This window comes from Girardinichthys multiradiatus, chromosome 7 (assembly GCF_021462225.1).
Source record: "Girardinichthys multiradiatus isolate DD_20200921_A chromosome 7, DD_fGirMul_XY1, whole genome shotgun sequence".
Taxonomy (NCBI): Eukaryota; Metazoa; Chordata; class Actinopteri; order Cyprinodontiformes; family Goodeidae; genus Girardinichthys; species Girardinichthys multiradiatus.
The window spans coordinates 16,070,826-16,098,073 of NC_061800.1; the positions used below are offsets into that span (position 1 = coordinate 16,070,826).

The 27,248-nt window shown below is 39.8% G+C and overlaps 1 protein-coding gene across 3 annotated transcripts; it reads right to left on the reverse strand.

The window, feature by feature from the left end:
* Positions 1 to 822: 822 nt before the first annotated feature.
* On the reverse strand, positions 823 to 25,898 carry sestd1 (SEC14 and spectrin domains 1). 3 transcript variants are annotated; one of them, XM_047371191.1, is made up of 20 exons: positions 25,631 to 25,898; positions 22,634 to 22,680; positions 22,215 to 22,284; positions 22,027 to 22,135; positions 21,856 to 21,946; positions 21,653 to 21,766; positions 16,650 to 16,763; positions 16,442 to 16,536; positions 16,307 to 16,362; positions 13,928 to 13,999; positions 12,461 to 12,618; positions 9,336 to 9,458; positions 8,757 to 8,951; positions 8,430 to 8,544; positions 8,174 to 8,339; positions 5,006 to 5,087; positions 4,784 to 4,906; positions 4,288 to 4,479; positions 3,186 to 3,289; positions 823 to 2,819 (listed from the first exon to the last, which is right to left on the reverse strand). In XM_047371191.1, the coding sequence occupies exons 3-20, from the start codon at positions 22,282 to 22,284 to the stop codon at positions 2,549 to 2,551; spliced, it is 2,250 nt and encodes a 749-aa protein (XP_047227147.1). In that variant the 5' UTR covers positions 22,634 to 22,680; positions 25,631 to 25,898; the 3' UTR covers positions 823 to 2,548. The 3 variants fall into 3 exon arrangements, with proteins under 3 accessions (XP_047227147.1, XP_047227146.1, XP_047227145.1); XM_047371190.1 differs by having other exon boundaries at positions 22,570 to 22,680; XM_047371189.1 differs by lacking the exon at positions 22,634 to 22,680.
* Positions 25,899 to 27,248: the final 1,350 nt, after the last annotated feature.

The following is a 27,248-nucleotide window of genomic DNA, read 5'->3' on the forward strand; positions in this document are numbered from 1 at the left end:
TACATTGTGTGATTAAGTGTCTGCACTAAGGGTGTAACTAAACAAAAATAATGGTTTGACACGTTTTCAGTATGTTTCAATAAGAAAAAATAAACAAATCATAATTTTTTTTAATTTGGCCAGCAGTAAACAGAATATTTTCCAATCTCTGAAGTTAGTTCGCCTTTATTATGTTCTAAAACCTAGAAAATATAGAACTGACTGGAGATTTGGTTGGATTTTCTTGTATGAATAAAGTTGTATAGACAGGTACAAGCAATGCCTGGACTTCAAAATAGTCAGTGTTGGAGTTTATAAATAAGCTTGGGCCCATATTTTAGAATAAAACACATTCAAATCTCTATGGAGTTATTTTGACATTTCAACCACCTAGTGTCCCAGCTGTACCTGAATGCAGCATGAGGGGCTGTGGGGAACATCCCCTCTCATCTTCTGGGAGCCATTTGGATTTAAGCAAATTTTTCTCCAGTACCACGGTTTACATTCAGCTTGACGTTGCTTCAGGTGAGTAATTCAGTTCAGTGTAGTCCAAAGTCAGTCTTTGAGGGCCGGTGTCCGGCATGTTTTAGTTGTTTCCCTTCTTCAGCACACCAGAAGTCCATTGATGGCTGATCAACAGACTTTTGCTGAACTACAGTCACTCAGATGATTGCAGGGAAACTTGTAAAACATGCAGGACACCACGACTTACTTAAATGTTACATTGCACAACATTTTGCACATATTCAGGTATAATCCACTCGGTTCGGTATACATGCATACCGAACCGACAGGGTTGTACCGTCAACTTTTTCCTCCCAAACACTAGAGAAAAAGACCAAATGGTTTTCTTGTATACTTTTATTTAGAGGAGGATGCTGTGGCTTTTGCCATTGGATGGTAAAGACAGAGCAGGATAGAGCGATTACACCAACAGCAGCAGTTCTTAAGAAAAGACCAACCAGGAACATTGAATGTTTAACTTAAAACAGTCAATAAATAGATAAAAGATATCTGCCATGTCTGCATCTGATCTCGATAAACACTGGACTGCGCTCACAAACGCTTCAGTTTCACCATTCAGTCTGCAGGAAAGAGAGCTGCACATTTGATCTCCATCAGAGCTGCTGGATCAGACAAGATCTCCTGCAGAATCCAATTAAAAACCTTGTACAATTTATTTTGCAATTCAGAATTGATCTGAAGGATATAAACTATCACACAAACTCAACCACATTTAATAAACCGGTTCTCTAAGTGAAATATATCAGTGGAAAAGGGGATCCACTGAATATAACTAACATTTTTCACCGACTGTGGTTCTGAGAGCTTTATGGTCCAATCTGGGATAACATGTTGTACTATGATTTAAACCATAGAGGTTTTAGAGTTTTGCCCTTTTTTCAAGTTCAGAACAACTCTGAAAACAATCAGCTGGATGGAACATGCAGCAGGTTCAACCCTTTAGTTTATTTAACAGGTTGTGTGTCAAGAGTTGTTGGTTTAGTTTAAGAGTGTATATAAATCACGACAGAGCTTTCATGAAAATCACCATGCAGGTTCTGGCCTGGTACTGTGGAGCCTTGACTTGAGCATGTAACAGTCACTAGGTTCGAGCCGGCATGAAGCGCTCACAGTATGTTAACCTTCAATAAAAATACCAAGATTTCATTGCATCACTGTTTAAACAAGTAAATTCTTGAAGACCTGCACTTTTTAAAGCATCGTCTTAATCCTCCAGGTTTCTCATGTCTTGCCACATTGTCCTTTCTTAGAGATGCTGAAAAACACACAGAACACTGCGTTATAAAGATAATTGCACTCTTTCCCACACATTGGCAGACATTTTTAAAAGAAAAACAAATTTCAGATCAGTTGTAAATATTGTACCAAACATTGTAACAGATTTCCTTTCGGTTCTTTGAGACTGGTCATTAAAGTATTTAACGGAGCCACTATAAAAAAAAAAAAAAAAAAAAAAAAAAGAGTACTGAAAGCAGACTGATTTCACACTTGATAGTTAAAGGAATTCAACCAGGATGGCTTCTTTTCTATTCTGCAGACAAACTACAGATTTCAAATGAATAAGCACATAAAAAAAACGACCCAAAGAGCAACACGAAGCTGCGGTAAGCACCATGGAAGATTTGCTCAAGTTGTAAATGAGGAGGAGGCAGCAGCGGTGTTAGGAGTACCCATCAAAAATGATTATCCTCTACAGAGCAGAAAGATGAGTTGTAATCATTCCAGTTTTATCGTTTTATGGTTTCCAATCACTGATGTCAGAGAAACAGCACAGTTCTCCCAGTATCTGTCCCAACGAGTGAAAGAATGACTGAGGAGTACGATCCATCATGTTTATCCACTTGTGGGAAAAGGTAATGTAGTGAGGCTGAGGAGCGATATTGTCTTAATTTTAAAGAAAGGCTGACAGTCAGATAAATGCTTTTTTTTTTTTTTTGCAGCAGGAACCTGATGATGATTTGTGCCTCAGAGAACTGTTTCAGACGTCAGCAGCCCTTCACCAACAAGCTTCATTAAGGCTGCTCGGTTTAACACCAGACATCCATTAGCAGTCCTGCGTAGCCCTCTCTAAGTCTTCGTCCTGATGCTCTGTCTCCTTCTCCTCCTCATCCTGCTCCTCTTTCTCACTTAGTTCTTCTCCGATTACATCCAACCTCCCCTCCAGGCCGTTAACCGCTTCCTCCTCATCCTCCTCGTTATTAAGCAGCCTTGCCTCCTGCAGCTGCAGCCGCCGCTCTTCGATCAGTAGGAGACGCTCTCTAACCCCCTCCGCCGTGGCTGCTGTGTCACTGGGAGTCCCAAAGAACTGCTCACTCCTGAAATGACAAGTTGTGTTGGTTTGATCTGCCAGGAGAACTGATTAATAACCCTGAATTCAGGAGGAGAAAACTACATTGCAATTCACTATTTTTACCTTCCAAAACGCAAATCATGATATTAAATATATCCACTAATTACATTTCAAAACTTTCTTAAGTGGTACACCTAAAAAAATGCCTACCATCATATTTTATGTTGCATTAATAAAAACAAGAATAGATACTTTTAAAAGAATGAAATAAAAACCTCAGCCTAATTGTCACGTAGGGAGGAAATTAGTGCTCTGTTCATACATTTGGATTAAAACATAAAGAATGGTTACGGTTGAATAAAGTAATTGAAAGGACTGTAAATGTTTGTACCCATCAGGGAAGATGATCGGCAAGGCGAGTCTGTCCAGCAGAGTTCTACCTGAAGAGTCAACTTCATCCAGAGACTCCACCTCCACACGTTCCTGCTGCAACACCTGACACAATGGAAAAAACATAACGCAAAAGAAGCTCAGACTTTAAAATTAAAGGTTTAACGGTACACAAAAATCACAGTTCGGTACATATTTGGCTCTTAAAGTCATGGTTTGTTATGTTATCACTATGCATTAATCAAGAAAAACTTTTAGAAACACATGATTTCTTTTTAACTTCGATTAGCAGAAACCAAGAATCTTTTTCAATTTCTGAAATTTGATTTTATTATGTTCAAAAATTTAAAGTGGAAAGTTGAGAACTGGCTGGAGATTGGGTTGGATTTTTTTCAAAGAATAAAGTTGTGCATTTAATTTTACTTCCTGTGAGGTGTTTAATAATGAAGCCAGAAGAAGTGCAGAGATGTAACCTTTAAAACAAACTTTCTCCAGAATGTTGCCACAGGGCTGTGGGTTATTCAGGCTGAGTGAGAGCGTGACATTCAACAGAAAACAGAAAGGTTGAAAGATGCACAGCAAGGGGCTGTTTTATTCAATTTATTTCAACATTTGTCTGAAATGGGGCATGCTAGATTAAGAGAACATCAAGACTTACAGTTATGTTCTGCAAGCTAATCAAGCTAACTACTAAAATGGGATACACGGTTCAAATTAAAATGTGAACTCTGATTTTTCGTCGTCGTCGTAAGATGGCAAACCCCATCCAGCAGAATGAGCATGAGCTAAAACCAAGATTGGCAAGTTAAAGCTTTTCTAAACTGGGAGATTAACTTAAAAGTCCATAGACACGTTTCTATTAAAGGTTTACTATCTAAAGTGTTTAATTCAATCTAGAAGCTTCAGTATTACATGTTCTCAACCCTTTTAGACGCAGCTAGAAGCAACTTTCCAGTTCCTCCATCAGTCAGTCAGGCTCAAACATACTGTAAGACTGGTGCATAAATTCAAACTGTTATTTTTTATTTCATTCACAACTGGTAAAACTATCAAAAATATAGTATGTCAATGTTTTTATCTGCTATTATACTTGTCATACTCACTCTTTCGGCGATCGTGTGGAAGTTCAGGGCCAGCTCCAGCCGCTGCTGTCTCTCGTCGGCGGTGACGGTGAACTGCTTCCACACCCGGTTAAGTCGCGGCAGAGTGTCGCCAGATGAGCGCGTCGTGCAGCGGAGTGACTGACAGAGGACGACGGTCGCCTGCAGAAGCTGGCGGCCGTAATCGTACGTGCTCTGAATAGACATTTTTAAAAAGCAGAGACAGTTAAGACGTCTGACAGATGAGTTTATAAAGCCCAGTCCTAAACTGTTTTTTCTAGGATAACATTATGTACAGCTTTAAGTTAATGGTTTATCTTTCTACTGAATGGACCAAGATATATCTCTTAGTGCCAACGTTAGATACAGGTTTTACTCTGGTTTATATCTTAAAACCTGTAACAATACATTTTCTCAGCCTCAGTTGATCAAAGTTAAAAATTCCTACAAGTCATTACTTAAATTTGAGCATTTTGTTAATTTCCATGGCATCTCTCACCTGAGCTACATCCACAAACTTCTTGTGTTTGTCCAACATTGTCCGTGTCTCCTGGGATTCATCTCCCAGTCTGACGTGAGTCTTCAACAAGGCATCCAACAACTCACTGAGCCACTCAACTGCCTGAAAACACACACACACACACAAAGATCATCATCTGATCAGTACAGGAAGTGCACATTAGTGTTTGAGTGGCTGCTTTTGAATCCATATCCATCTGACCTGTAAAGCATCATCTTCACATTTAAACAGCTGGACCATCTGCAGCATCTTCAACCTCCTCACATCCACCATGTCCTCACATCTGCAACACACACACAGGTAAATTAAATTATTACCAACAGGTGTGCAGTACAGATTTGACAAAGCTGCAGGTGTAAAGCCACACTAGCTGAATGTTGAGCTGACCAGGACAACCATCTTAACCTCAACTGATGTTCAGCTCAAACTTCAGCAGATCACCTTACAGCAGTTCTGCTTTGCTGATATTTTTATTTTACAAGTGAATGATAAAAAATATATATTTTCAAACATTTCCTTACTGATGATAAATTATAGGCTCAGGTACCTGAAACTTCAAACCACCACCTCCACCATCTGACCTGTTGGTTTTGTTCAACTCTGACACCCGGAGGATTTGAAGGATAAACCAGGAGAAAACAGCAGCCCCTGATTGTGCTGATGAACTAGCTGATGTTTTAACTGACATCTTAACATGCACATGGTCAAGCCAACATCCACAGATGCTTCAAAGCCTACACAATCATCCAGAAGCAAACAGGTCTATCCTCTCTCTGACTACCCTCTGTCCTACAGACCCTCATAATAATGAAGCAGCTTGTTAACCCATAAATCACAGTCAGCCTTCATGCACAGCTGGAGCAATACCAATCCCAAGGTACTCCATGGAAAATGCAATATCCACCTCCCTGGATAAAATACTTATCTGGATAATAAAGAAAGATAACTCAACATTTAATTTCATTTGCAGAGACCCAATAGAGAAACCTCTCCTGCTTGTTTTGAACACTTGATTCTGGACTTCCAGACTGAGACCAAAATTAGTCCGTATTGAAAACCCCCATCTCTATCTCCATCATGCCGAGCACCGGGGACCCTTCAGGCTGTGTGCTTGGTCCACTGCTGTTCACACTTTACGCACATCTCTGCACCCACACATAATGAAACCCCAATAAAAGGACTTAATTCACAGAAATGATGAATCAATATATACTGCTCAAAAAAATAAAGGAAACACTCAAATAAAACATCCTAGATCTGAATGAATGAAATATTCTCATTGAATACTTTGTTCTGTACAAAGTTGAATGTGCTGACAACAAAATCACACAAAAATCATCAATGGAAATTAAATTTATTAACCAATGGAGACCTGGATTTGGAGTCACACAGAAAATTAAAGTGGAAAAACACACTACAGTCTGATCCAATTTTGATGTAATGTCCTTAAAACAAGTCAAAATGAGGCTCAGTATTGTGTGTGGCCTCCATGTGTCTGTATGACCTCCCTACAACACCTGGGCATCCTCCTGATGAGACGGCGGATGGTCTCCTGAGGGATCTCCTACCAGATCTGGACTAAAGCATCCACCAACTCCTGAATAGTTTGTGGTGCAACGTGACGTTGGTGGATGGAGCGAGACATGATGTCCCAGATGTGCTCAATCAGATTCAGGTCTGGGGAACGGGCGGGCCAGACCATAGCTTCAGTGTCTTCATCTTGCAGGAACTGCTGACACACTCCAGCCACATGAGGTCTAGCATTGTCCTGCATTAGGAGGAACCCAGGGCCAACTGCACCAGCATATGGTCTCACAAGGGGTCTGAGGATCTCATCTCGGTACCTAATGGCAGTCAGGCTACCTCTGGCGAGCACAAGGAGGGCCATGCAGCCCTCCAAAGAAATGCCACCCTACACCATTACTGACCCACTGTCAAACCGGTCATGCTGAAGGATGTTGCAGGCAGCAGATCGCTCTCCACGGTGTCTCCAGACTCTGTCACATCTGTCACATGTTCTCAGTGTGAACCTGCTTTCATCTGTGAAGAGCACAGGGCACCAGTGGTGAATTTGTCAATCCTGGTGTTCTCTGGAAAATGCCAAGCGTCCTGCACGGTGTTGGGCTGTGAGCACAACCCCCATTTGTGGACGTCGGGCCCTCATACCATCCTCATGGAGTCGGTTTCTAACCGTTTGTGCAGACATATGCACATTTGTAGCCTGCTGGAGGTCATTTTGCAGGGCTCTGGCAGTGCTCCTCCTGTTCCTCCTTGCACAAAAATGGAGGTAGTGGTCCTGCTGCTGGGTTGTTGTCCTCCTACAGCCTCCTCCACGTCTCCTGGTGTACTGGTCTGTCTCCTGGTAGCTCCTCCAGGCTCTGGACACTACGCTGACAGACACAGCAAACCTTTTTCCACAGCTCGCATTGATGTGCCATCCTGGATGAGCTGCACTACCTGAGCCACTTGTGTGGGTTGTAGAGTCCGTCTCATGCTACCATAAGTGTGAAAGCACCACCAACATTCAAAAGTGACCAAAACATCAGCCAGAAATCATAGGTACTGAGAAGTGGTCTGTGGTCCCCACCTGCAGAACCACTACGTTATTGAGTGTCTTGCTAATCGCCAAAGATTTCCCCCTGTTGTCTATTCCATTTGTACAACAACATGTGAAATTAATTGTCAATCAGTGTTGCTTCCTAAGTGGACAGTTTGATTTCACAGAAGTTTGATTTACTTGGAGTTATATTGTGTTGTTTAAGTGTTCCTTTATTTTTTTCAGCAGTGTATATAACTTGGTGCTCAACATGGTCAAACCCAAGGAGATGATTGTCGAGGAGTTCCAGCAGTCACAGACTCCTATTATCCTCTCCATGAACCAACTGAACTGTTCCCTTCAGGTCAACAGAACCAACAAATCAAATGTAGAACCTCCAGACTGTAACACAGCTTACGTATGTAAACATTTAGTAGGATTGTTGTTTATTCTGGTTTAACTTATTGCATGTATTGTTTGTTTTGTGTTTTTGTCCATGTGTTCTTCTATCAAGGGTTTTTCACACCAACATATTGCATATTCCAGAGAAATGCAATCTCTTTTTGCTGTTTGCCATTATTCAAAAAACGACAACAATAAACAGATTTACAGAAACGGATTAATTGAATGAATTAAATACCTTATTTTTTTACTTCACACAACTTAGAAGTTAATTGTCCTCTCCCTTCATATTTAACTTAAATCATCATCACAACCACTGCTGTAATGGTGGCCTTATTCAGAGTTATGATTGGTAACATACAGGCGTTCTAACACAACTGTGTTGTCATTTTGTAACTTTGCTTGCATAAAAAGAAGATGGGTAAAGTCACCTCTGCTTACGGAGCTCCATCTCCTCCAATACAGCCTGAACGTGCTGAACATTGTCCTGCTGCTCTCCAGGAGGACTCTCTGCTTCCTCCAGAGACCACGACGACTGGCCACACATCTGCTCCAGAACCAGCGTCCCCTTCTGACGGAGGGAGGACAGACCTGCTTCTACATTGGATGAGATAGGCGAGGGTTGGCATCACAAAGGAACCTTAGGAGGAAAATGGGAGGGGCAGAATCATCATTCAGAGTACAAACCAACAGTCTGCAGTTTCTCCTCCAGCAGTTTGAGGTTTTGCTGAATAGATGCCCCGTCAGCGGGGGTCACGTCAGCACAGAGCATGCCCAGAAGTCCATCCAGCTGCTGAGACAACTGCAGAGACACAGACTCAGGGCTCACTTCATACTGATAATCTCCAACTCATCAACCTTGTTAACTTTGAACAGCTGTAATGTATACAATTCAATTCAATTCAAAAATACTTTATTAATCCCAAAGGGAAATTAAATAAAGCTATATGCATTACATTATATGCATTATATTTATATTACATTATATGCGTTACAGCTATATGCATGCATTACCTCCTGCGTGGTGCTGTGGAAGACATGTGCTGCCTGCAGGACATTCTGACGGGTCTCCAGCTGGGACGCCTGGTGGTAGCAGACGTCGCTGAGCTGCTGCTGCAGCGCCTTCAGCTCCACCACTTCCTCCTCCTCCCCGGCACTGAGCAGGGCAGCAATTTGTTGGTTCAACTCCACGTAAACCGCAAACCACTCCTGTACACAGAGACGGTCAGTATAAAACCTGGGGAGCAACGCAAACATCCCCCTTCGGAGGTTTTTAGGTTGCTGAACCGTTAGAGAAGGAAAGCAGATTTAATTTTTATTTTTTTTATTAATGATGGCTGATTAATGGGACATTTAACACATTCAAATAAAAGTTTTCCAAATAAAATATTTTTTAAAGAAATATTTGTAGCATTGAGAAATAATTATCAACACTTTTTTATTACAGAAGAACATGGAAACATTTGATTGAGCCAAGTATTAATTTATGAACTTGAGAGGAAATATGGTTTTTAAATATTTTTACTGTTAAATCCTCAGCAGTAAAAACTAAAATGAGAAGTTTGTCAAATGTTGACGTGTGTGTTTTCCTACGCTGTGCTGGCTCTCGATCTCTTCGTGTTTCTGCTGCAGAGACTGCGCCGCTCGCATCGAATCTCCGATCATTTGATGAGTCTTCAGCAGATCTGAACCAGGACCCTGCAGCCAGTTGACCACCTGATGGAAAAAAGACAAAATGCAAAAAATGATATAAAAAACATCCACGGTGATCTAAATTAATGTGGGTATTTAACCCAAACATTTCTTGATTTAATGTTTAATAAAACTGTCAAAGCTTAATGAGTTTTAATGCCTGTGAGTCACAGGCAGCAAACAGTCGCCTTCATATTAAAGCATCAATAGCAGTTTAGCCATCATACACATTAATGTTAGTATTGATGTCTATTACATGTCAAAGTGCATGATATATTTGCCCTGCCTTCCATATGGCTTTATGGCCAATTCAATAAATGAACTGGTTTTATGTGGAGGTTACTGGATTTGTTTTTAAGCATTCAAAGTGCTTTATGCCGGAAGGCAAATTCATCCAACACACACACTGCAAACATTAGGGGCTTTTGCAGGCTAACACATGAACAAAAGAGGATGTCCATTAAAGCACACAAGGGTTCTCCTCCACAGGGAGTTAAGAAATGTCTTTGCAGTTCACGATGACAACCAGCAGGGGGCTCTGATGCTCCACCTGTCACTCTATGTACCATCCAGGATCCATCCACTCTTGGCATTGACATCTGTCCTGAGCAATCCACTCCACTCCAGACAAGCATGAAGAAACTCAAAACGTTTTGAGGACTGTTCAACTTGGAACAACCTGCAGTGTTTTCTGTATTAGCAGGGGGGCAATAAAAGGATGCAATAAGGGTAGGGTACTGACAATTCCTGACTTTATTTATACAGACTCAAATTTCAAATACTGAGGTATTATGAGTTACTGCACACCGCACACAGATTCATTAAATCACAGTTTAAAAATCTTTAATACTTTTATTCAGATTATATCATTTCACAAATAAAGAGTTTCCATGCATTTTTTTGGTGCCCAAACCAGACATAAATCTAAAACCACAGACAGGTCAACTCACAAACTATGATCCAAGGTCTAGATGTCAAAAAAGCAGCAAAATGACCCTTTGAACAAATTAGAAGCATTTATCCGCTGGTTCTTTCACTCAGTAGCTAATATCAGGAACCTATATGAGAAATTCCATTCTTGAATCAGAATCAATTTTGCTATTGTTTTTACATTGTAAAGCATATAAATAAAAAAAAGCTGTAATTTGGGAAGAAACAATATCCTAAAAATAAATCTTTGGATTTATTAGAACCTTGTTTAACCAAAACGATCAATTAGAATGACAAAAATTTAAGTTGAAGTCCAGAGAAAAGATGTGAAAAAATTATTTTATTAATATATATCAGCATAAGGGACAAAGTCTGTAAACGCATACATTTATCTATACTGCATTTTCTTTATTGAGTGAAAATGCTAAAAGCAAATTCCATATTTCAGTGTTTTCACTGCAAAAGTATTTCAACAAGTAAAACCTTGTTATTAAAGTCAATCTTTCATTTTACTTTTCGGTAGATGAAAATAAAACTCAAGACTGAAATTCTAAAGTTAAAATATAGAGACAGAATTAAAGAGAAAACCTGAACAGTTGATCCATCCATCCAATCCAAACCTGATGTGTTTGTATTGGTCACAAACTTAGTTAATTCTAGGTTGGCACGGATACCACCACCAGTAACATCACTACAAGTTCATAATGTATTACACAAGAAAATATCTACTTAAAAAGGTAAATGAAATTAATAGGTGAATAAGATTTGCAAGGATTCAACAGAAAATTAAATCCAGAATTCATCATCATTTAGAGAAAGTGAATTTGTGCCCTTTTAGATTTATCAACTGTTAAAAATGAAGTTTTTGTCTGATGAAAGAAATTATACAGATTTATGACTATGCTGTTAACTGAGATGAAAACATTGAGATATATTTCTCAGCAGCACACAGAAAAATCTGAAACGGTCTCTGCAAATGTGTTCGTTTGCATTTCTGTCAAGATGCTGAGTTAATTGTCTTTATCAGGTCAATGATGCCTTAAACAGCACACAAACACAGCCACAGTTTTATCCAAAACTAGGCCAACCCCCCCGCCTCAAATCCTCAGATCTATTGGCTGACTTGTTGTAGTTACTATAGCAACCCTAGGCTCGTTTCCAAGATGACGGTGTTGTCCATCAGCCCCTGCGGCTGTAAGACCCTCAGTCAGCAGAGAGTACCGTTCTTACACTGAAAAGCTCTGAAGCTGCAAGCGGACAGTTTCTGAGAGTTGAAGGTTAAAACTGCTAAATGCCCTGAGGAATGAATACTGCAGCTTGATCATAATTACAGATTTATAACCTGTTCATGAACTCTGAGACTTTCTAAGGTGTATGCGGATGAGCCTCCATCTTGCAAGTTTAACATAGTTAAGTGACAGCAAGTTGCCATATTTTAAACAGGATTCTTACACATTTTCCAGACTTAATTTTCTGAAGTTCTCAGTCCTTTAAAAAGGGGAACCAAGAAGGAAGGAAGGAAGGAAGAAAGAACAAGGAAGAACAGACAGAAGGAAAGGATGAATGGACGGTAAGAAGAAAAGACAGAAGGAAGTAATAAAGGCAGGATACAAGGAAGGAAGAACACCCACATCAAAGGTAAAAAGACACAAGGGGAAAAGAAGGTAAGAAGGACATGAAAAAAGGAGGACACAAATAAAGGAGAGGGAGGTAGGACACATGGAAGTAGAAAATAAAGAATAGAAAGGAAAGACAGGGAGGAAAAGAAAGGAAAGAAGAAAGGACATAAGTAAAGAAGGAATCAATGAAAGAGAAGGAATAGCATGTAGGAAGGAGGAAGGCAAAATGAAAGAAAGAATGGGGGAAAACTAGAAGAAAGGACACAAGGAATGAAGAAAGAGGACACAAGGAAGGAAAGAAGGAAAACATACAAGCAGAAGAGTTAGGAAGGGTGGACAGAGAAAATCACACAGAAAGAAGGAAGCACACAATAAAGGAAGGAAAAATGAAAAGAAGGAAGGATATATACAAGGAGTAGAGTGATTTTCTACTTCATAAATTTTCCGATTTTATCTGTAAACGTGTGCATTTGTTACCTGCATGACCTTGGCGTGGATCTCGTCTAGCTGCGCTCTCTTGTTCCGCTGCCTGCACAGCTCCTGGTATTTGGTGTACTGCTCCCTGAGCGAGTCCAGCAGCTTCATCACCTGAGGCTGAGCCAGCAGCTCCTCCTCCATAGGGCACCATGCTGGGGCTGGGAGAGTCAAAGATAAGAGGCAAATCAGGCAGAGAACCTATAAGGTTTTAGTCTGGTGCTTTACATGTGTAACAACAAGATCAGCTACAATGGCTACTTTTTTACTTGTTTAATTTTGGAAAAGGGATTTCATTATGTATATACTCTAAGTTTTGCCCTATGTTATTATGAGCCAAAAGATCAATGAGTCATATCAAAACACAGTAATTATGCTAACGTTAGCCAAGCACTTTAGCAAACAGGTCTGAATGATAACATCAGCTGGAAAGACAGGAATTTATTGAAGACTGTAGACTAAACGCTGCATGTAATGAATCCAAATATTAATATATAAGTTTCTGTTTTTGACTTGAATTACTGAAATAAATTAACTTTCCAAAGATACATTGTTGCACAGCAACAAAACACTTTGAGGAGAAAATTGAACATTTATCATCAACATTTTTCTTCATCAATTCAAGCTAAAAAATGTAAGAAAAGCAAAGATAAAGGAAGCCTTTCTGACTCTAGCTGTGACCACTTTTTCATCTCCAGCAGATGTAATTAGCTTGAGCTAGCATGCTAGTTTTAACATCTCAAAATTATCTCAAACTGAACTTAGTTGTTTAATACCAAACTATTGTAACTTAATAAAATAATGAATAACTTGGTAGAATGCAGTTCATGACAACTTACACAATTAAGCTAGCAGACAGTTCCAAGCTAACAGGTTTAAAAATCCACTGTGGTGTTAAATGCTTTTTTTCTGTTTCCTAAAACAGTACCACCACCAGTTTATACAGAAACAATTTATTTAGCATCACATCATAGGTACCAGAGGTTGCGCAAGACTGTTCGTTGTCTGTTTTTTTGACTGTCAGTGTAAAAAAAAAAAAAGATTCTGTCATAATCTATTTTTACCTATCACTGTATTTTTTAAAATGATGATAATTGAACATTCAATAGCAACTTTCTCCTGCTTGCATGGACTTTAATCGAGCACCCGCTTGGGATTTTTTACCTGTCGTGACATTTTTCTGAGTGAAGCCAACAAGGTCATGCATGAAGTGAGAAAACAGCTAATTAATATGCTAACTTGCCACCAAGTGGTCAGGGGTGTGAATTGCAATCTGCCAAAATGATAGAAGGCCTTTGGATTTTTCCATCATCATTTTTAAAAAAATGGTCAAAAACAGAACATTATCGGTTAACACGACCCCTGATAGGTACTATACACAAAATAAATTCTGATTTTTCTTCCTCCCTCCATGCTCCCCGTTTGTCTGAGGCAGCCACTGCTTTTAATGGGTGTCTGTTGCTTCCTCACCTGCCTGTCCTCCCCCTCCTCCCTCTGAGCCGTTGAACCGGCGCTGCTGCAGCTCTGACAGCAGCTCATGACCTGCACACAGACAGATGTTCATATAATCATCAAAGGTTTTTACAATAACATGTGAAACAACGAGAGGTCTTGTTTCTTTACATGCTGTTACATTATGACAGAAGCTTGCGAATGGAGAATGGTGGTACCACAAACAAAGACTCCTTTACCTCCTGGCCACCACGTACGCACGCATACACACACTCTTGTTTTGCTATATGTAGTGAGGACCATGTGTTGGCTCCCATTGACTTCCATTGATTTTCAGTCATTTGACAATAACCCTAAACCTAACCATTACCAGTGCTTAACGAACCCTAACCGTAACCTAAACTCAATTCACATCTTAGTCCTAAACCTAACCGTTAGCAAAATAGGTCGTGAGGACCAGCAAAATGTCCTCACTTTGGTACAAACGGTCCTCAATTTGATGGTGAAATCGGGAAAATGGTTCTCACTGTGATGCCAAGACAGGAACACACACACACACACACACACACACACACAGGCTAGTTCTTACAATGAGCACACCCACATAGCATATTCAGATGTTTTTAGTGACCAGTTGGCTTCAGGTTTAGTGGCAAATTAGCCTGTTGGTATCCAACTTCTCCTTCTCAGACCCTGTAGATCACAGACTCAGCCCTGGCAACATGAAATGGGAAATACAGTCTGGCTGTTTCAGAGAGATTTCCTTATTATTTTAGTCACCACATAATGCCTTAAAAATTCAAAACTCTGAAGTAAAAAATATAAACATCCAGATTTATTCTGTTTTTGTTTTTTTTGTCATACTCCCAATATTTCAGAACATCACACAAATTAAAGATAAAATGAAAAAATACAAAAAGTGATTTTCAAATTATAATTAAATGTATTTAAAAGGGAAAAAACACTCACCTAAACCAACCTAGCTCTAGGGGAAATTGTGATCAACACCCCCAATTAAATCGTGAATTAACAGTGATTAAACACAAAAAGCCGAGTTCAATTTCACTAACCACACACAGCCCTGACTACTTCAAGAAATCAGTTAAATAGAACCTGTGTGACAACATGAAGCAGGTTAAAACGTTTTAAAACAGCAAAACATCATACCCTGTTTAAGAAATTCAAGAACACAGAAGAAACAAAGTCAGGGCAGAACATCAACAAATCCACCTCTGAATAGCCTAAAAAGAAACCAAATAAAATGTTCTGCAGCTTATACTTCAATGGGATTGAGACCCTGTGGTGTGACCTAAAAGAGGCCGTTTATGCTTGAAAACCCACTAATGTGGTTCAATGGAAACAATTCTGCAAGAGTGGGCCAAAATTGTAAAAGCATGTTACAATTACAGTCACTTCTGGATGGCACAACCAGTTCCTCTAATGAATAAAATAATCCTTTAAAAACTACTTCTAGGGCTTACAGATAATTTTCTTTAATGACCTTAGAAATGTCTGTGTGACAAAAAAGCAAAAACAGAAGAAATGTATAAGGGGATAAATACCTTTTCACAGCACTTTATTATTTAAACTGCATTGGCTTTAGTTTTTACTCAACTAAAATCCTTGTCCTTGATGTGTGGTCTGAAAATGTCCAAACACAGAAAAATGTAAAACTTCAAGGTTATATTAACTTTTGATAAACTCATGATGTCATCCTGTTTCCACATTTGGCAAAGAGAAAATGTACTCTCAGTGGGAAGGGATTTTTGTTGTTTATTGGTTAACTTTGGGTTACTGATTTTCATAATTTCTTTAATAATTCCTTCAAGCAGACTGTAGCTGCCTTGCTTTCGTGAGGCACCCTGCTCTAATTATTTTAACTCTGTGAGAATAAAGCATGTTTGTGTCTTGAGGACAGAGAAATGATTGTTCAGTGAAACATCATGTCTGTGCTTCATTATGAAGAATGATTTATCATGCTGCTCGCATGACCTGAAACTTTGATGCAGTTTATCATTGTGCTCTGCATTTCATTATGGTGTGCTGCTAAATGAAAATTTAAAAGCTGGTCACAAATATTAAGAAGAACAGAGGTGCTTTCTGTTTTTTATTTTTATTTTAAAATCTCCAATAAAAACGGAAAAATAATAGCGATAACACCACCTTTTATTCCACCTTTAGAAAGGAAAAGTCTATCAATTACAGTACAATTTTACGTCTTGAATTTCTTGCAGTACACATAGCAAGCCATTCCTTTTTTTTCTTTCCTGATCTTGCAGTTATTACTTGAAATGTTCCCTGCACTGTAAGTCTGTTAGACCTGATGTGAAGCCGTTTTACACTGACATTACTCTCAAGGTTTTAATTCAGAAAAAAAAAAAAAAGAAAGATATTTACCAGTCTGGAGGACAGTTTCAGGATCGAAGGATGGCAAGAGAGCTCCATCAGTCGTTCTGCAAAGGTAAAACAGTCTGTGAACTTCATAACCATAGTTGTATGATTGAACACACATATGTTGGGGTGTGGGCCTACTTGTCTTTGTCCACGGAGGTGCTCTTTTCACTGTCGTTGATGATCGTCAGCTCGTCCAGAAGAGATGTTGACTCCTTTGTGAACTTCTCGAAAACCTGAAATGAAGGACAAATAAGTACCATATTACCAGTTACCGTGGTAACACCCTTTTTGGGATAAGCTTTAAAAGTAGACAAGACCTCAATCTGCTTCAGTATGTTTCAGTTACCAATCTCTTGTTGAGCCAGTCACTGTGGTCATAGTCCAGACTTCCTCCAAAATCGTCAGTCAGCTGGCACGGTTCGATGTAACGTGTGAGCTTATTGGCCGAAACCAGGATCACCTGAATGGAAGCATGGATGGTGAGCATAAAGGCAGACAACAGCTGGTAATATTTTTGTTGACTAAAACTAACATGGATGCAGCTAAACCTAAAACGTGCTATTAAAATTTTTACTCATACATTCAGCCATAATTTGACAGACCAGTAAAGGCAGGACCAGATTAAATAAACCTAAACTAACACAGGAACAAAGTAAAATCAAGATTGTGTTGACACTCCATATCAGTGTGGTACTCCAGCTACAATATGGCAGACAACAGAGCCCTGCAGAGGATAGTGAGGGAAGCTGAGAAGTTATTTGAATGTGTCACTCTCCTGGGATGTGCTTCATAGCTTTCTGCACTGTCAGAAAGCTGATGCTTTGTTTTTCATCTAAATTGATCCCTGTTCAGGAACCTTGGGTTCAGCTTTAACTTTGGAAACAAAAGGATCTCCAAAAGAATTGTTCAATGGCTCCTTTTATTTTTGAATGGATGTGTCTTGGTCAGTAACTCAATTACAAAACTGATCAGTGAGTTTTGATGTGGCAAACCAAACACTAAACTTATTATTTAAATATAAATCAGTGTAAAAAGATGTAATAGAAATGTAGTGTAATGCAATTTAATAAAAAAAGATTATCATCTGCTAGATAATGGAATAAGAAATAAAATAATTCATACTTTTCCAGACTATGTGAAAAACCATGTGAATGTTACATTATTGGCTATATTTTACACGTTTATCTTTTTGGTTTTTATCCGTTTGTGTTTTCTGTTATGTATCTGTTTAATGCTTTTGTCTCATGTCATTATATCCTATTTAGTAGGGGTGTAACTGTACACAGAAAGCACTGTTTGGTATGTTTTTGGTACGCTTCTATCAGGAAAAAAAAAAAACATGATTATGTTTTACTTCTGTCAGCAGTAAACAATCCTTTTCAATTTCAGTCAGTCAGTCATTTTCTACCGCTTATTCCATGTTTTAAAAGAGCAAAGTGTACTGGAGTCAAATTCCTTGTTTGTATGCACGAACTTGGCAATAAAGCTGATTCTGATTCTACGCTATGAGCCCAGTCATATTAAAATGTTTATATATATCAACACTGACCATTTTCAAGTGGTTATAGTTTTGTATAATCGATCTACCTAGCATTGACTATGCCTGCTTATACTACTGTAATCATTAAAAAATCCAACCAAGTTTCCAGTCAGCTTCCACGTTTGTTTTAGAACATAATAAAATCAAATTAGTTTCAGAAATTGAAAAGGAAACATTGTAAACATTCAATTCAGGTTGCTACTTGCAACTAAGTTTAGCCTACTTGCCTAAACTTGCATAAGTCAGAGCAATAATTCAAAACAACTGAAGCTGTGACAAAGCCCTCATTGTACAGCAACGCTTTGCATTGTTTAATATGTGTGGATGTAAACATAGCATAAAAAGTAAGAGAGTTTGTGTTTGGTTCATTATTTCTTTGTTGTAACAATCCATCTTGACGATACAGCTAATACATTTAGAAAGCCTGTTTATTTCCCTTTAAATGGTGCCATATCTATAAGAAATATGCATTTGTAGGTTGAGCAGCAGAGGTGAGAATGTGAGTTGTGCCTGTGAAAACTGGACAAAATCCTCCCTGCCAATGAGAAACAGCTTAATTTGCTATTGACTCTTATTTGGTGTCCATTTTTACTGGATGATTGTAGTTCGACGAAACACGCCTAACTGATAATTTACCATAGGGCTGAAACAATAAATCAGATCAATTGTGATTAATCAATTATTGAAATAATCGTCAACTAATTTAGTAATCGAATAATCATTAACTGCCATTTGTTTAAAGAACAGCCCACTCAGAGCAGTAATTAGGCCATAACTATAAAAAATATATACATTTTGCTTTTAGGATAAAACTCTTTCTTTCCCAAGAAGTCCAAAGACATGCCTGTTAGGTTAATTGGTCACTCTAAATTGCCCTTAGATGTATGAATGAGTGTGTGCATGGTTGTTTGTGTGTTGCTCTGCGATGGACTGGCGACCTGTCCAGGATGTACCCTGCCTCTCGCCCATAGACTGCTGGAGATAGGCACCAGCTCCCCCGCGACCCACTATGGAATAAGCGGTAGAAAATGACTGACTGACTCTTTCTTTCCCTGTAAATCCAGAACTCCTCAAGTAGTTTTAGCTTCACCTGGTACAAATTATGTAAAAACTCTCCTATTAAGCACCTGTTGTTACCTGATTATTAATTGATTAACTGAAAAAGTAGTGGACAGATTAATGGATTATGAAAATATTTGTTAATTGCCAACCTAGTTTACCAATTTATTCAATTAACAAGTTCTTCAGTAGGGCCTGGGAGAACCTTGCACAACCACAACAGCAGGGCACCTCCTCCTGATGCTGATCAATAGCTTGGTCACACACTGCTGTGGGACAACACCACATTCTTCAACCAGCACCATTTGGTGCAAGTCACTGCTGGTCACTCTGGCACAAACAGCACACCCAAGCTGATCTCACAAGTATTCGTTGAGTTTGAGCGTAGGACTGATGGCCGGCTATTCCACCCTCTGGTCTCCCAAATTCTGGAGGTAGTCTCTGACAAACGTCTCTCTGTGGAGTCAAGCACTGTTATCTTAGAGGATACAGCTCGGTCTCTAACAGTGTAGATATGGGATTGCCCCTGGCTGCAGAATTTTAACTTGACATCTCTCTTCACTGAGATTGCCTCCAATCATGACAGGCTAGTGAGGGGCATGCCGGCCCAGACCATTACACTGCCTCTGCCAAAAGCCGCTTGGCATTAACACAGAGGAGGTGGGTGAAGTTTTTAATGGGTGCTACCTCATATCTTCAACTCTGCAGCACAACCCATCAATGCATTTTCCTTCCAAATGAGATGCCATTTAAGAGGAACTAAGCAGTCTTTCTAACAGTACAAGATTTATTGCCAAGAAGCATCGTTACAAATAAGACGTAACTTACTATGACAATTTTTATGTGTTTAAAGTTTATATGAAGATTAGCTCCATCTTGTGACTCCTATATAGCAACAGCAAAAACTATATTTTCTTGATTTAACTGTTTTGATTTGTAAAATAATAGGTTGCGGTTTTTCAGATAGATGAGTCATAGCCCTTTTCTTGGATAAAAGTAAAGTGTTGTTTTTTTTCCGTTTTTTGACCCAAAAACATTCTTGAATCACACAACTCCTGCCTCAGGGTCTCTGGAGGTTTTCTGTATCTGAAAACAAAGCATTCTCTGTTTGAGGTTAGCCTGGAAGCTAAAATTAAGGTTTACAATAAAAAACAAGCTCACCTTTGAATTATCTCTAATTTTTAGACAGGAACCATTTGTTTTCCATTTTCACATGAATTGCACTGCAGCAAGTTTGGCTCAGAAATAAACCTGAAAAGACAGCTGGTGGAAAGTCTTCCAGTTGTCACGGCAGAAGATGCCAACAGTAAACCTGGACTCAAACCGGTGTGTGTATGAGTGTGTTTCTGATTTCAGTGCTGGGTCAGACGCTACAGCAGCTGTAAAACACACGCCCCGCTGTGTCACCAACAAACACTCCATAGCTGAGATGAGTCACATTTCAGCACCGCCACTCTTCAAGCAACTGTGCATGCTTGCTGGCATCCGGGCATGGAAAGAAACGAAGGACGACTAGCGACGCAACGGATGGATTTCACCAGAGCACAGACAGTTACCTCTGTCAACGTGTTTTTTTGCTTGCAGACTGCACTGACACAAAAACTGGCTTCAGGAGGAAATTAATGTAAACGCCTGCCCCTTGTGAACTTGCCAACATTCTGCCTTCAGCAATCAGAGACAACTCCAATTTGTTTAATAGAGGGTTATTTTCACTTCTACAGTGGCGCATTATCTTTCTGTAAAAACTTCCAAGCCACCACAGACCAGCCGACTTGATCCGGTTACCGTGGCAACCACCGCCGAGCCAGTCAGTGAGACTACAGATCTGTATTAGCAAAACCATCTGTCATTAATAGAGGTGGCGGTGACAGAAATTACACATACCAACACACACTGCACTGTCATCTAAGGTTTCCAGCTGTACTCAGTGGAGACAGTGATGCCAAAGGTTAATATACATGAATTAACTTGTTTGATTTCATGTAAAAAAGGCAAATCAGAGGTGACTGGTTAAAGCCAAAACGTCAATATCAGCTCAGAAGACAAAGGAGTTCACAAGAACAAGGAAAGATAAAAAAAAAACAAAAAAAAACTAAATCCCCATTTTTATTTTCACAAACCGCAAGCTTTGCTTTAAACTGGAGGAGCACAGTACATTAAATCAATCATCTTCTCAATATAGTATTTGCTATTGTATTTCAAGTGCTATGCATTGGTGCTGTGCATGCAGTTTAATGGACTTTCACTGCCTTTAACAATGAAACTAGACACGTCTTAGCAAAGAAGAGGCCAAAGCTGAAGGAGAGCGGTGGGGAAATCATGATGACAGAAACCAGAGAGAAGAGAAGGGAGGGAAAAGTGGGTAATCATAACCTATATCATCATGGCAGTATTCACCAGTAACAATTTACTGTGTTTCTAATATCATGCAGCCTTACTTCCTTCTATAACTAGATTAGGATAATCCAGCCCAGGTTTGATTATTACATATTTTACAGTTTATATTAATCTAATTGCATTTTTGGAAATAGTAAAGGTTTTATGAGTCACAAACTCGTCGGAGCAGATGAGAAGAAATATGTGGAGCTCTTGAGACACGCAGTGGGATAAACTGACAATCATTTCATTACAATACGTTATGTCTGTATTTATATGGCTGATATTAACTCTTTTAACATTATCCAAGGGTGAAGAAAACTAGAGCTGGTTTGCTGTATCGCAGTTCTGCCTTCAGCAGGTGAGACTCCTACCTCAAAGCCCAGGCGATCTTTCTCCTTCCAGAAACAAAAGTGGGTGACCTTCTTATCCCAGAATTCATCAGGCTTCACCACACAGACCAGCGACACCTCCGGTGGGATCACGTTCTGAAACCCCGTCCACAACCCCCTATCATTAAAAGCCTACACAAACAATCATACACCAGAGCCTTCAGGAAAGGTAAATGTATGTTTACCTGCAGCATGAGCACCACCGTCTTCACGATGTTCCACTGAGATCTCCGGCCATCCACGATCACAGTGAAACCCCGAGCCTTACACTTGTCACTGTAGGGGGAAATGGGGATTTAGCTTTTGATAAGAGTTCACAGACATCCTTTAGGCTACGGTTGCTAGCACGGCTGTACCTAGGGATGCTGAGCAGGTAGTCCAGAGTGGCGCTAAGTTCCTCCATGCTGGTCTGATCTGAATTGAGGGGGATGGTCAGGATCAGACCACTACGCCGGTCCTTGCCCCCTAACAGGAGTCATAGAGAAGTTTGGTTATTGAAGGGAAAGACTTACAACTAAAGAAACATAAGGACACAGTTTATTACCTGAGAGGAAGGCTAGCTTCTTTTTTAGGATGGGCAGGAAGGAGCTCGCTTCCATTGTGACGCCAGACATCTGAAAATACATAACAAGAAAAGGTAACACAAACCAAACAAACAATAAACACAACAACCCATAAATCCATTAAGAAATTCCCTTCTGCAAAGAAGGAGACCATTTGTTGTCTTAGAGTAGCAGCATAAGTGAAACATCAGTGAATACTTCATCATAAATTGGCTTCATGTGCTCAGGTTCAACTTCAGGACTCAAAACTGATGCAAAAGATTAAAACATTTTAGAAAAACAACAGAACTCCAATTGAAAAGAAGAGACAGAACTCTTAGTGTTGGGATTACTAACATGCTGCAGGTCATCACAGGCAGACGCAGTTAGACAACAAATGGGACATCACTAAAAATCCCACTTCTTCTGGGTTTGAGGACGTATTCAAGTGCCTGAAGTTACGGTCAGCTAAAAAACATTAAAGAAACACTTCAATCAGTTTGTATCCTTGGTGAAAAAATATGTCTTTTCTCCAGTTCTGTGATGTTCATTTGAAATCAACCTGACCAAGAAACAGTTTTTAAAACTTTTAATCTCTAAATAGCTTGGAGAAAACCAAAGAAAACAGAACCACAATGCATCTAGCATCCTGGACTGACTGACCTATGACCAAATTTTAGCTTGGAACCAAACTACAGAAGACAAAAAAACAACATAATTTAGAGTAAAATTTTCCTTAAATTTTGCTCCACATGCTGCGTGAGTCAGCTGTCTAATGAGTTCAAAGGGCTATCGAGTGTAATATGTGTGGATACGACCTCAGAAGATAAACACCCTGAGGAAGAAAGGGGATGAGCGTGTCTCATCACACCACCTAAAACCTCAAAGCTCAAACCACAGTGATGAACAGCGAGCGGCCACGTGTCACAGATGTTTTAAGACCATAAAAAAAAAAAAAAAAAACTGTGTCACCTTTTCAGGACTGAAGGGCAGATCTGAGTTCCTAAGTGGCAGAACAATTAGCAGAATAAAAGAAAGTGTGGACGTTTTTCAAAGACGAATTGATGGGTATTAGTGCAGCTGAAATGCTCCCGCTGACGTTCTTTACAAATAAGGCCGGGACATTGCTGTTATTTGTCCCAAACAGATTTTCTCCCAGCTGGCGTTCCTCCCAGCAGATTCCAGTTGCTGGCTCCAGCTACTGCCTGTTTGATCAGGGTTTTTTTTTTTCAGGTCCCACTCAGCAGTCAGGAAGTAAATGAGCGGGTTTGGTTTTGTCTTGTTTTAGTGGCTGGTTAAACATCTGTGCTGTTTTGCTGCTCGCCCTGCACTTCTCATCTGTCAATTATTTATCCTGTTCGGTTCTGTCATCATCTGCATAAATTGCTGTATAAATAATGAACTGTCAAATACCAAGTTGATTGGAAACACAACGGCTACTCTCAGATTCCAAAAATTCATTTTGAAACTCATTTATTGTGATTGCCTCTTTAAATTTACAAGCTGTTGGCTCTCAGTTTTTCTGTTTGGGACCATATCTAACACATAAATACCTGTTTTCCCAAACTGACGCATCTCACCACTGTGAGACAGGGTAAGAGTGTATGGCTCACCTTACCAGGCATTACTTAGTACATATGGATTGGTACCTGGTATCAAGGTATTCCAAGGCTTTCAATAAGTCACAGTTTCAGAACCTCAAAAAATGCTCCACTCTGCCATTCGTATGATTTAAAGTCATTTTAATGAGATGCCAGAGAAAGTGAAGAAGTGACCTGAGTTTTTTCTGGCTGCATAGATTGATACAGTGTTGCCTCCCCACTGCAGATAAGCTGGCTGAAAGAATGCTACAACACATTTTTATTGCTTCCCAAAAAGAGTAATTAACCAAAACAGTCACACTGTGGAAAGTAAAAAAAGAGTGCAACCTATCACCCATTTTTAGAGTATTGCTGCTGTAGGCTAGCTACAATTGGCATATCTGTTAAGCATTACACCGCAGACTGGAAACCAGAGCTGATAGCCCAACTAATTAAAGAGCATAACAGCAAAAAATAATAAAAAGCAGTAGAAAATCACTACCGAATAGAGCTGGTGTGTATTCTATCTTTTTGCTTAATATTATGTATCAAAACAAAGTAAGGAATAAATTTTACACTTATTAACAATATAGCTGTGATACTATATATGTGATTTTATGTTTTCAGCAGTATAAAGAGTATAAACTATGGGCCTGGCTAAATTGATGGGCCTATAACTGTTTGAAAAAGAATCGAGTGAATCAGCAAAACCCAAATGGGAAAGAAGGTTGTTCCACAGCCTAAAACGGTTTGAGCTCCTTTAGTTGTAAGTCTCGTGAAGTATATAAACTATAACAGTACAGTAAGTCCTTCAGAAACATGTCTTAATGAAATTATATTTTTGAAAACAAAATGCTTTAATCCAAAGTTCCCCATTTAGTCATTATGTTTTTGACTACATAGCATCTTTAAAATACTTATTGATATTGTTCTTTTTATGCAACCAAACAAACATACTGTTACTCTTTGAGTGCAAAAATGTAGCGTAAAACTACTAACCAGACATTTTTCAATCAAACTCACTTTAGATATGGTTTATTTGCTGAAGGAAAACGTCCTATGTCCAGTTTCTCAATTTGTTTTGCTATTTTGTTGAATATTGCTAATTCATGTAGATCAAATATAGTTTCATGCACAAATGCCTCTGTTGACATCACATGAATGTAACGCAATCCGTTTTTACTTGCCTCCATTTCTACTTTCTTGTTTTCCTCTTTGCTTGCATGTTTCCAACCAAATTTCTCATTCAAATTGTGTTTACTAATACCAGGTGATGAGCTTCATACATGTGCCTCTTGTGATGTCATAAGGTGATGTCAGACTTGAATACACACAAGGCAGAAATAGCCCTTGTGCTTTTTAAGAAACGTATTTTCTGAAATCCTGCAGCGGTTATGTATGCCTCCTTACCCAGCTGTGTTGTTTTTACCATCTTTGCATGTTTGTAAGTGAAAAGAAAATTCCTCACTGGATAGTTGCTTTAACTACTTTAAATTATTAACACAAATGGTGTCCCATGCATTCATTTCAAAGCATTTTTTAGACTATTAGGAATGTTTTTGACTATAAATAATTATGTTACTGCTGAACCCAGTCTATCCTGCTGCAGGGTTTCACCTTGGTCTGCGTTCCTGCAGTCCCCCTGCAGCATGGCTCTGCCCAGCACATCTCGGCTCGGCTCGTTTCAGCCCGACCCAGCGACACAATGACCTACATTCACCAGCCGCAGACTGCGGTGGCTGCGGGTGTAAACCTCCATCACCACGGCCTCCATCCGCCCACCCCCGACAACTTTGAGCTCAACCAACAATGAGTATTGATCCAGTCGGTTTTCTCACCTTTTAGTCAAATCCGCAGCATTTTCCACTGTCCCAAATGTTCTCCTCCCGGTCCTCCTCCTCCGTTTTTTCTCTTCTGATTGTCCGTTACTCCTGTCCGGTTCCTCCTCTTTTTTTCCAGAGTCCGACTAATCAGGAGAAACTGAACATTTCATATATAAAAATGTACTATAACCCTCAGTTTGCTCCCTTCTCTGCTTTAACAACAGTTGTACCACACAAGCCAGGCGGTGGCGAACTCGTCGCACTGCGCAGGCTCAGTAAAGTCAAATAAAAAACTGCAACTTCCGGTGTTATGTTGAATTCTGGCGACCGTTGCATTTTGAGTAATGTGACTCAAGGAGGCGCTGCTGTGTCGTTTAGGTTGCTAAACTGTGGCTGTGTCTCACATTACAGGTCCTTCTCAAAATATTAGCATATTGTGATAAAGTTCATTATTTTCCATAATGTCATGATGAAAATTTAACATTCAGATATTTTAGATTCATTGCACACTAACTGAAATATTTCAGGTCTTTTATTGTCTTAATACGGATGATTTTGGCATACAGCTCATGAAAACCCAAAATTCCTATCTCACAAAATTAGCATATCATTAAAAGGGTCTCTAAACGAGCTATGAACCTAATCATCTGAATCAACGAGTTAACTCTAAACACCTGCAAAAGATTCCTGAGGCCTTTAAAACTCCCAGCCTGGTTCATCACTCAAAACCCCAATCATGGGTAAGACTGCCGACCTGACTGCTGTCCAGAAGGCCACTATTGACACCCTCAAGCAAGAGGGTAAGACACAGAAAGAAATTTCTGAACGAATAGGCTGTTCCCAGAGTGCTGTATCAAGGCACCTCAGTGGGAAGTCTGTGGGAAGGAAAAAGTGTGGCAGAAAACGCTGCACAACGAGAAGAGGTGACCGGACCCTGAGGAAGATTGTGGAGAAGGGCCGATTCCAGACCTTGGGGGACCTGTGGAAGCAGTGGACTGAGTCTGGAGTAGAAACATCCAGAGCCACCGTGCACAGGCGTGTGCAGGAAATGGGCTACAGGTGCCGCATTCCCCAGGTCAAGCCACTTTTGTACCAGAAACAGCGGCAGAAGCGCCTGACCTGGGCTACAGAGAAGCAGCACTTGACTGTTGCTCAATGGTCCAAAGTACTTTTTTCTGATGAAAGCAAATTCTGCATGTCATTCGGAAATCAAGGTGCCAGAGTCTGGAGGAAGACTGGGGAGAAGGAAATGCCAAAATGCCAGAAGTCCAGTGTCAAGTACCCACAGTCAGTGATGGTCTGGGGTGCCGTGTCAGCTGCTGGTGTTGGTCCACTGTGTTTTATCAAGGGCAGGGTCAATGCAGCTAGCTATCAGGAGATTTTGGAGCACTTCATGCTTCCATCTGCTGAAAAGCTTTATGGAGATGAAGATTTCATTTTTTAGCACGACCTGGCACCTGCTCACAGTGCCAAAACCACTGGTAAATGGTTTACTGACCATGGTATCACTGTGCTCAATTGGCCTGCCAACTCTCCTGACCTGAACCTCATAGAGAATCTGTGGGATATTGTGAAGAGAACGTTGAGAGACTCAAGACCCAACACTCTGGATGAGCTAAAGGCCGCTATTGAA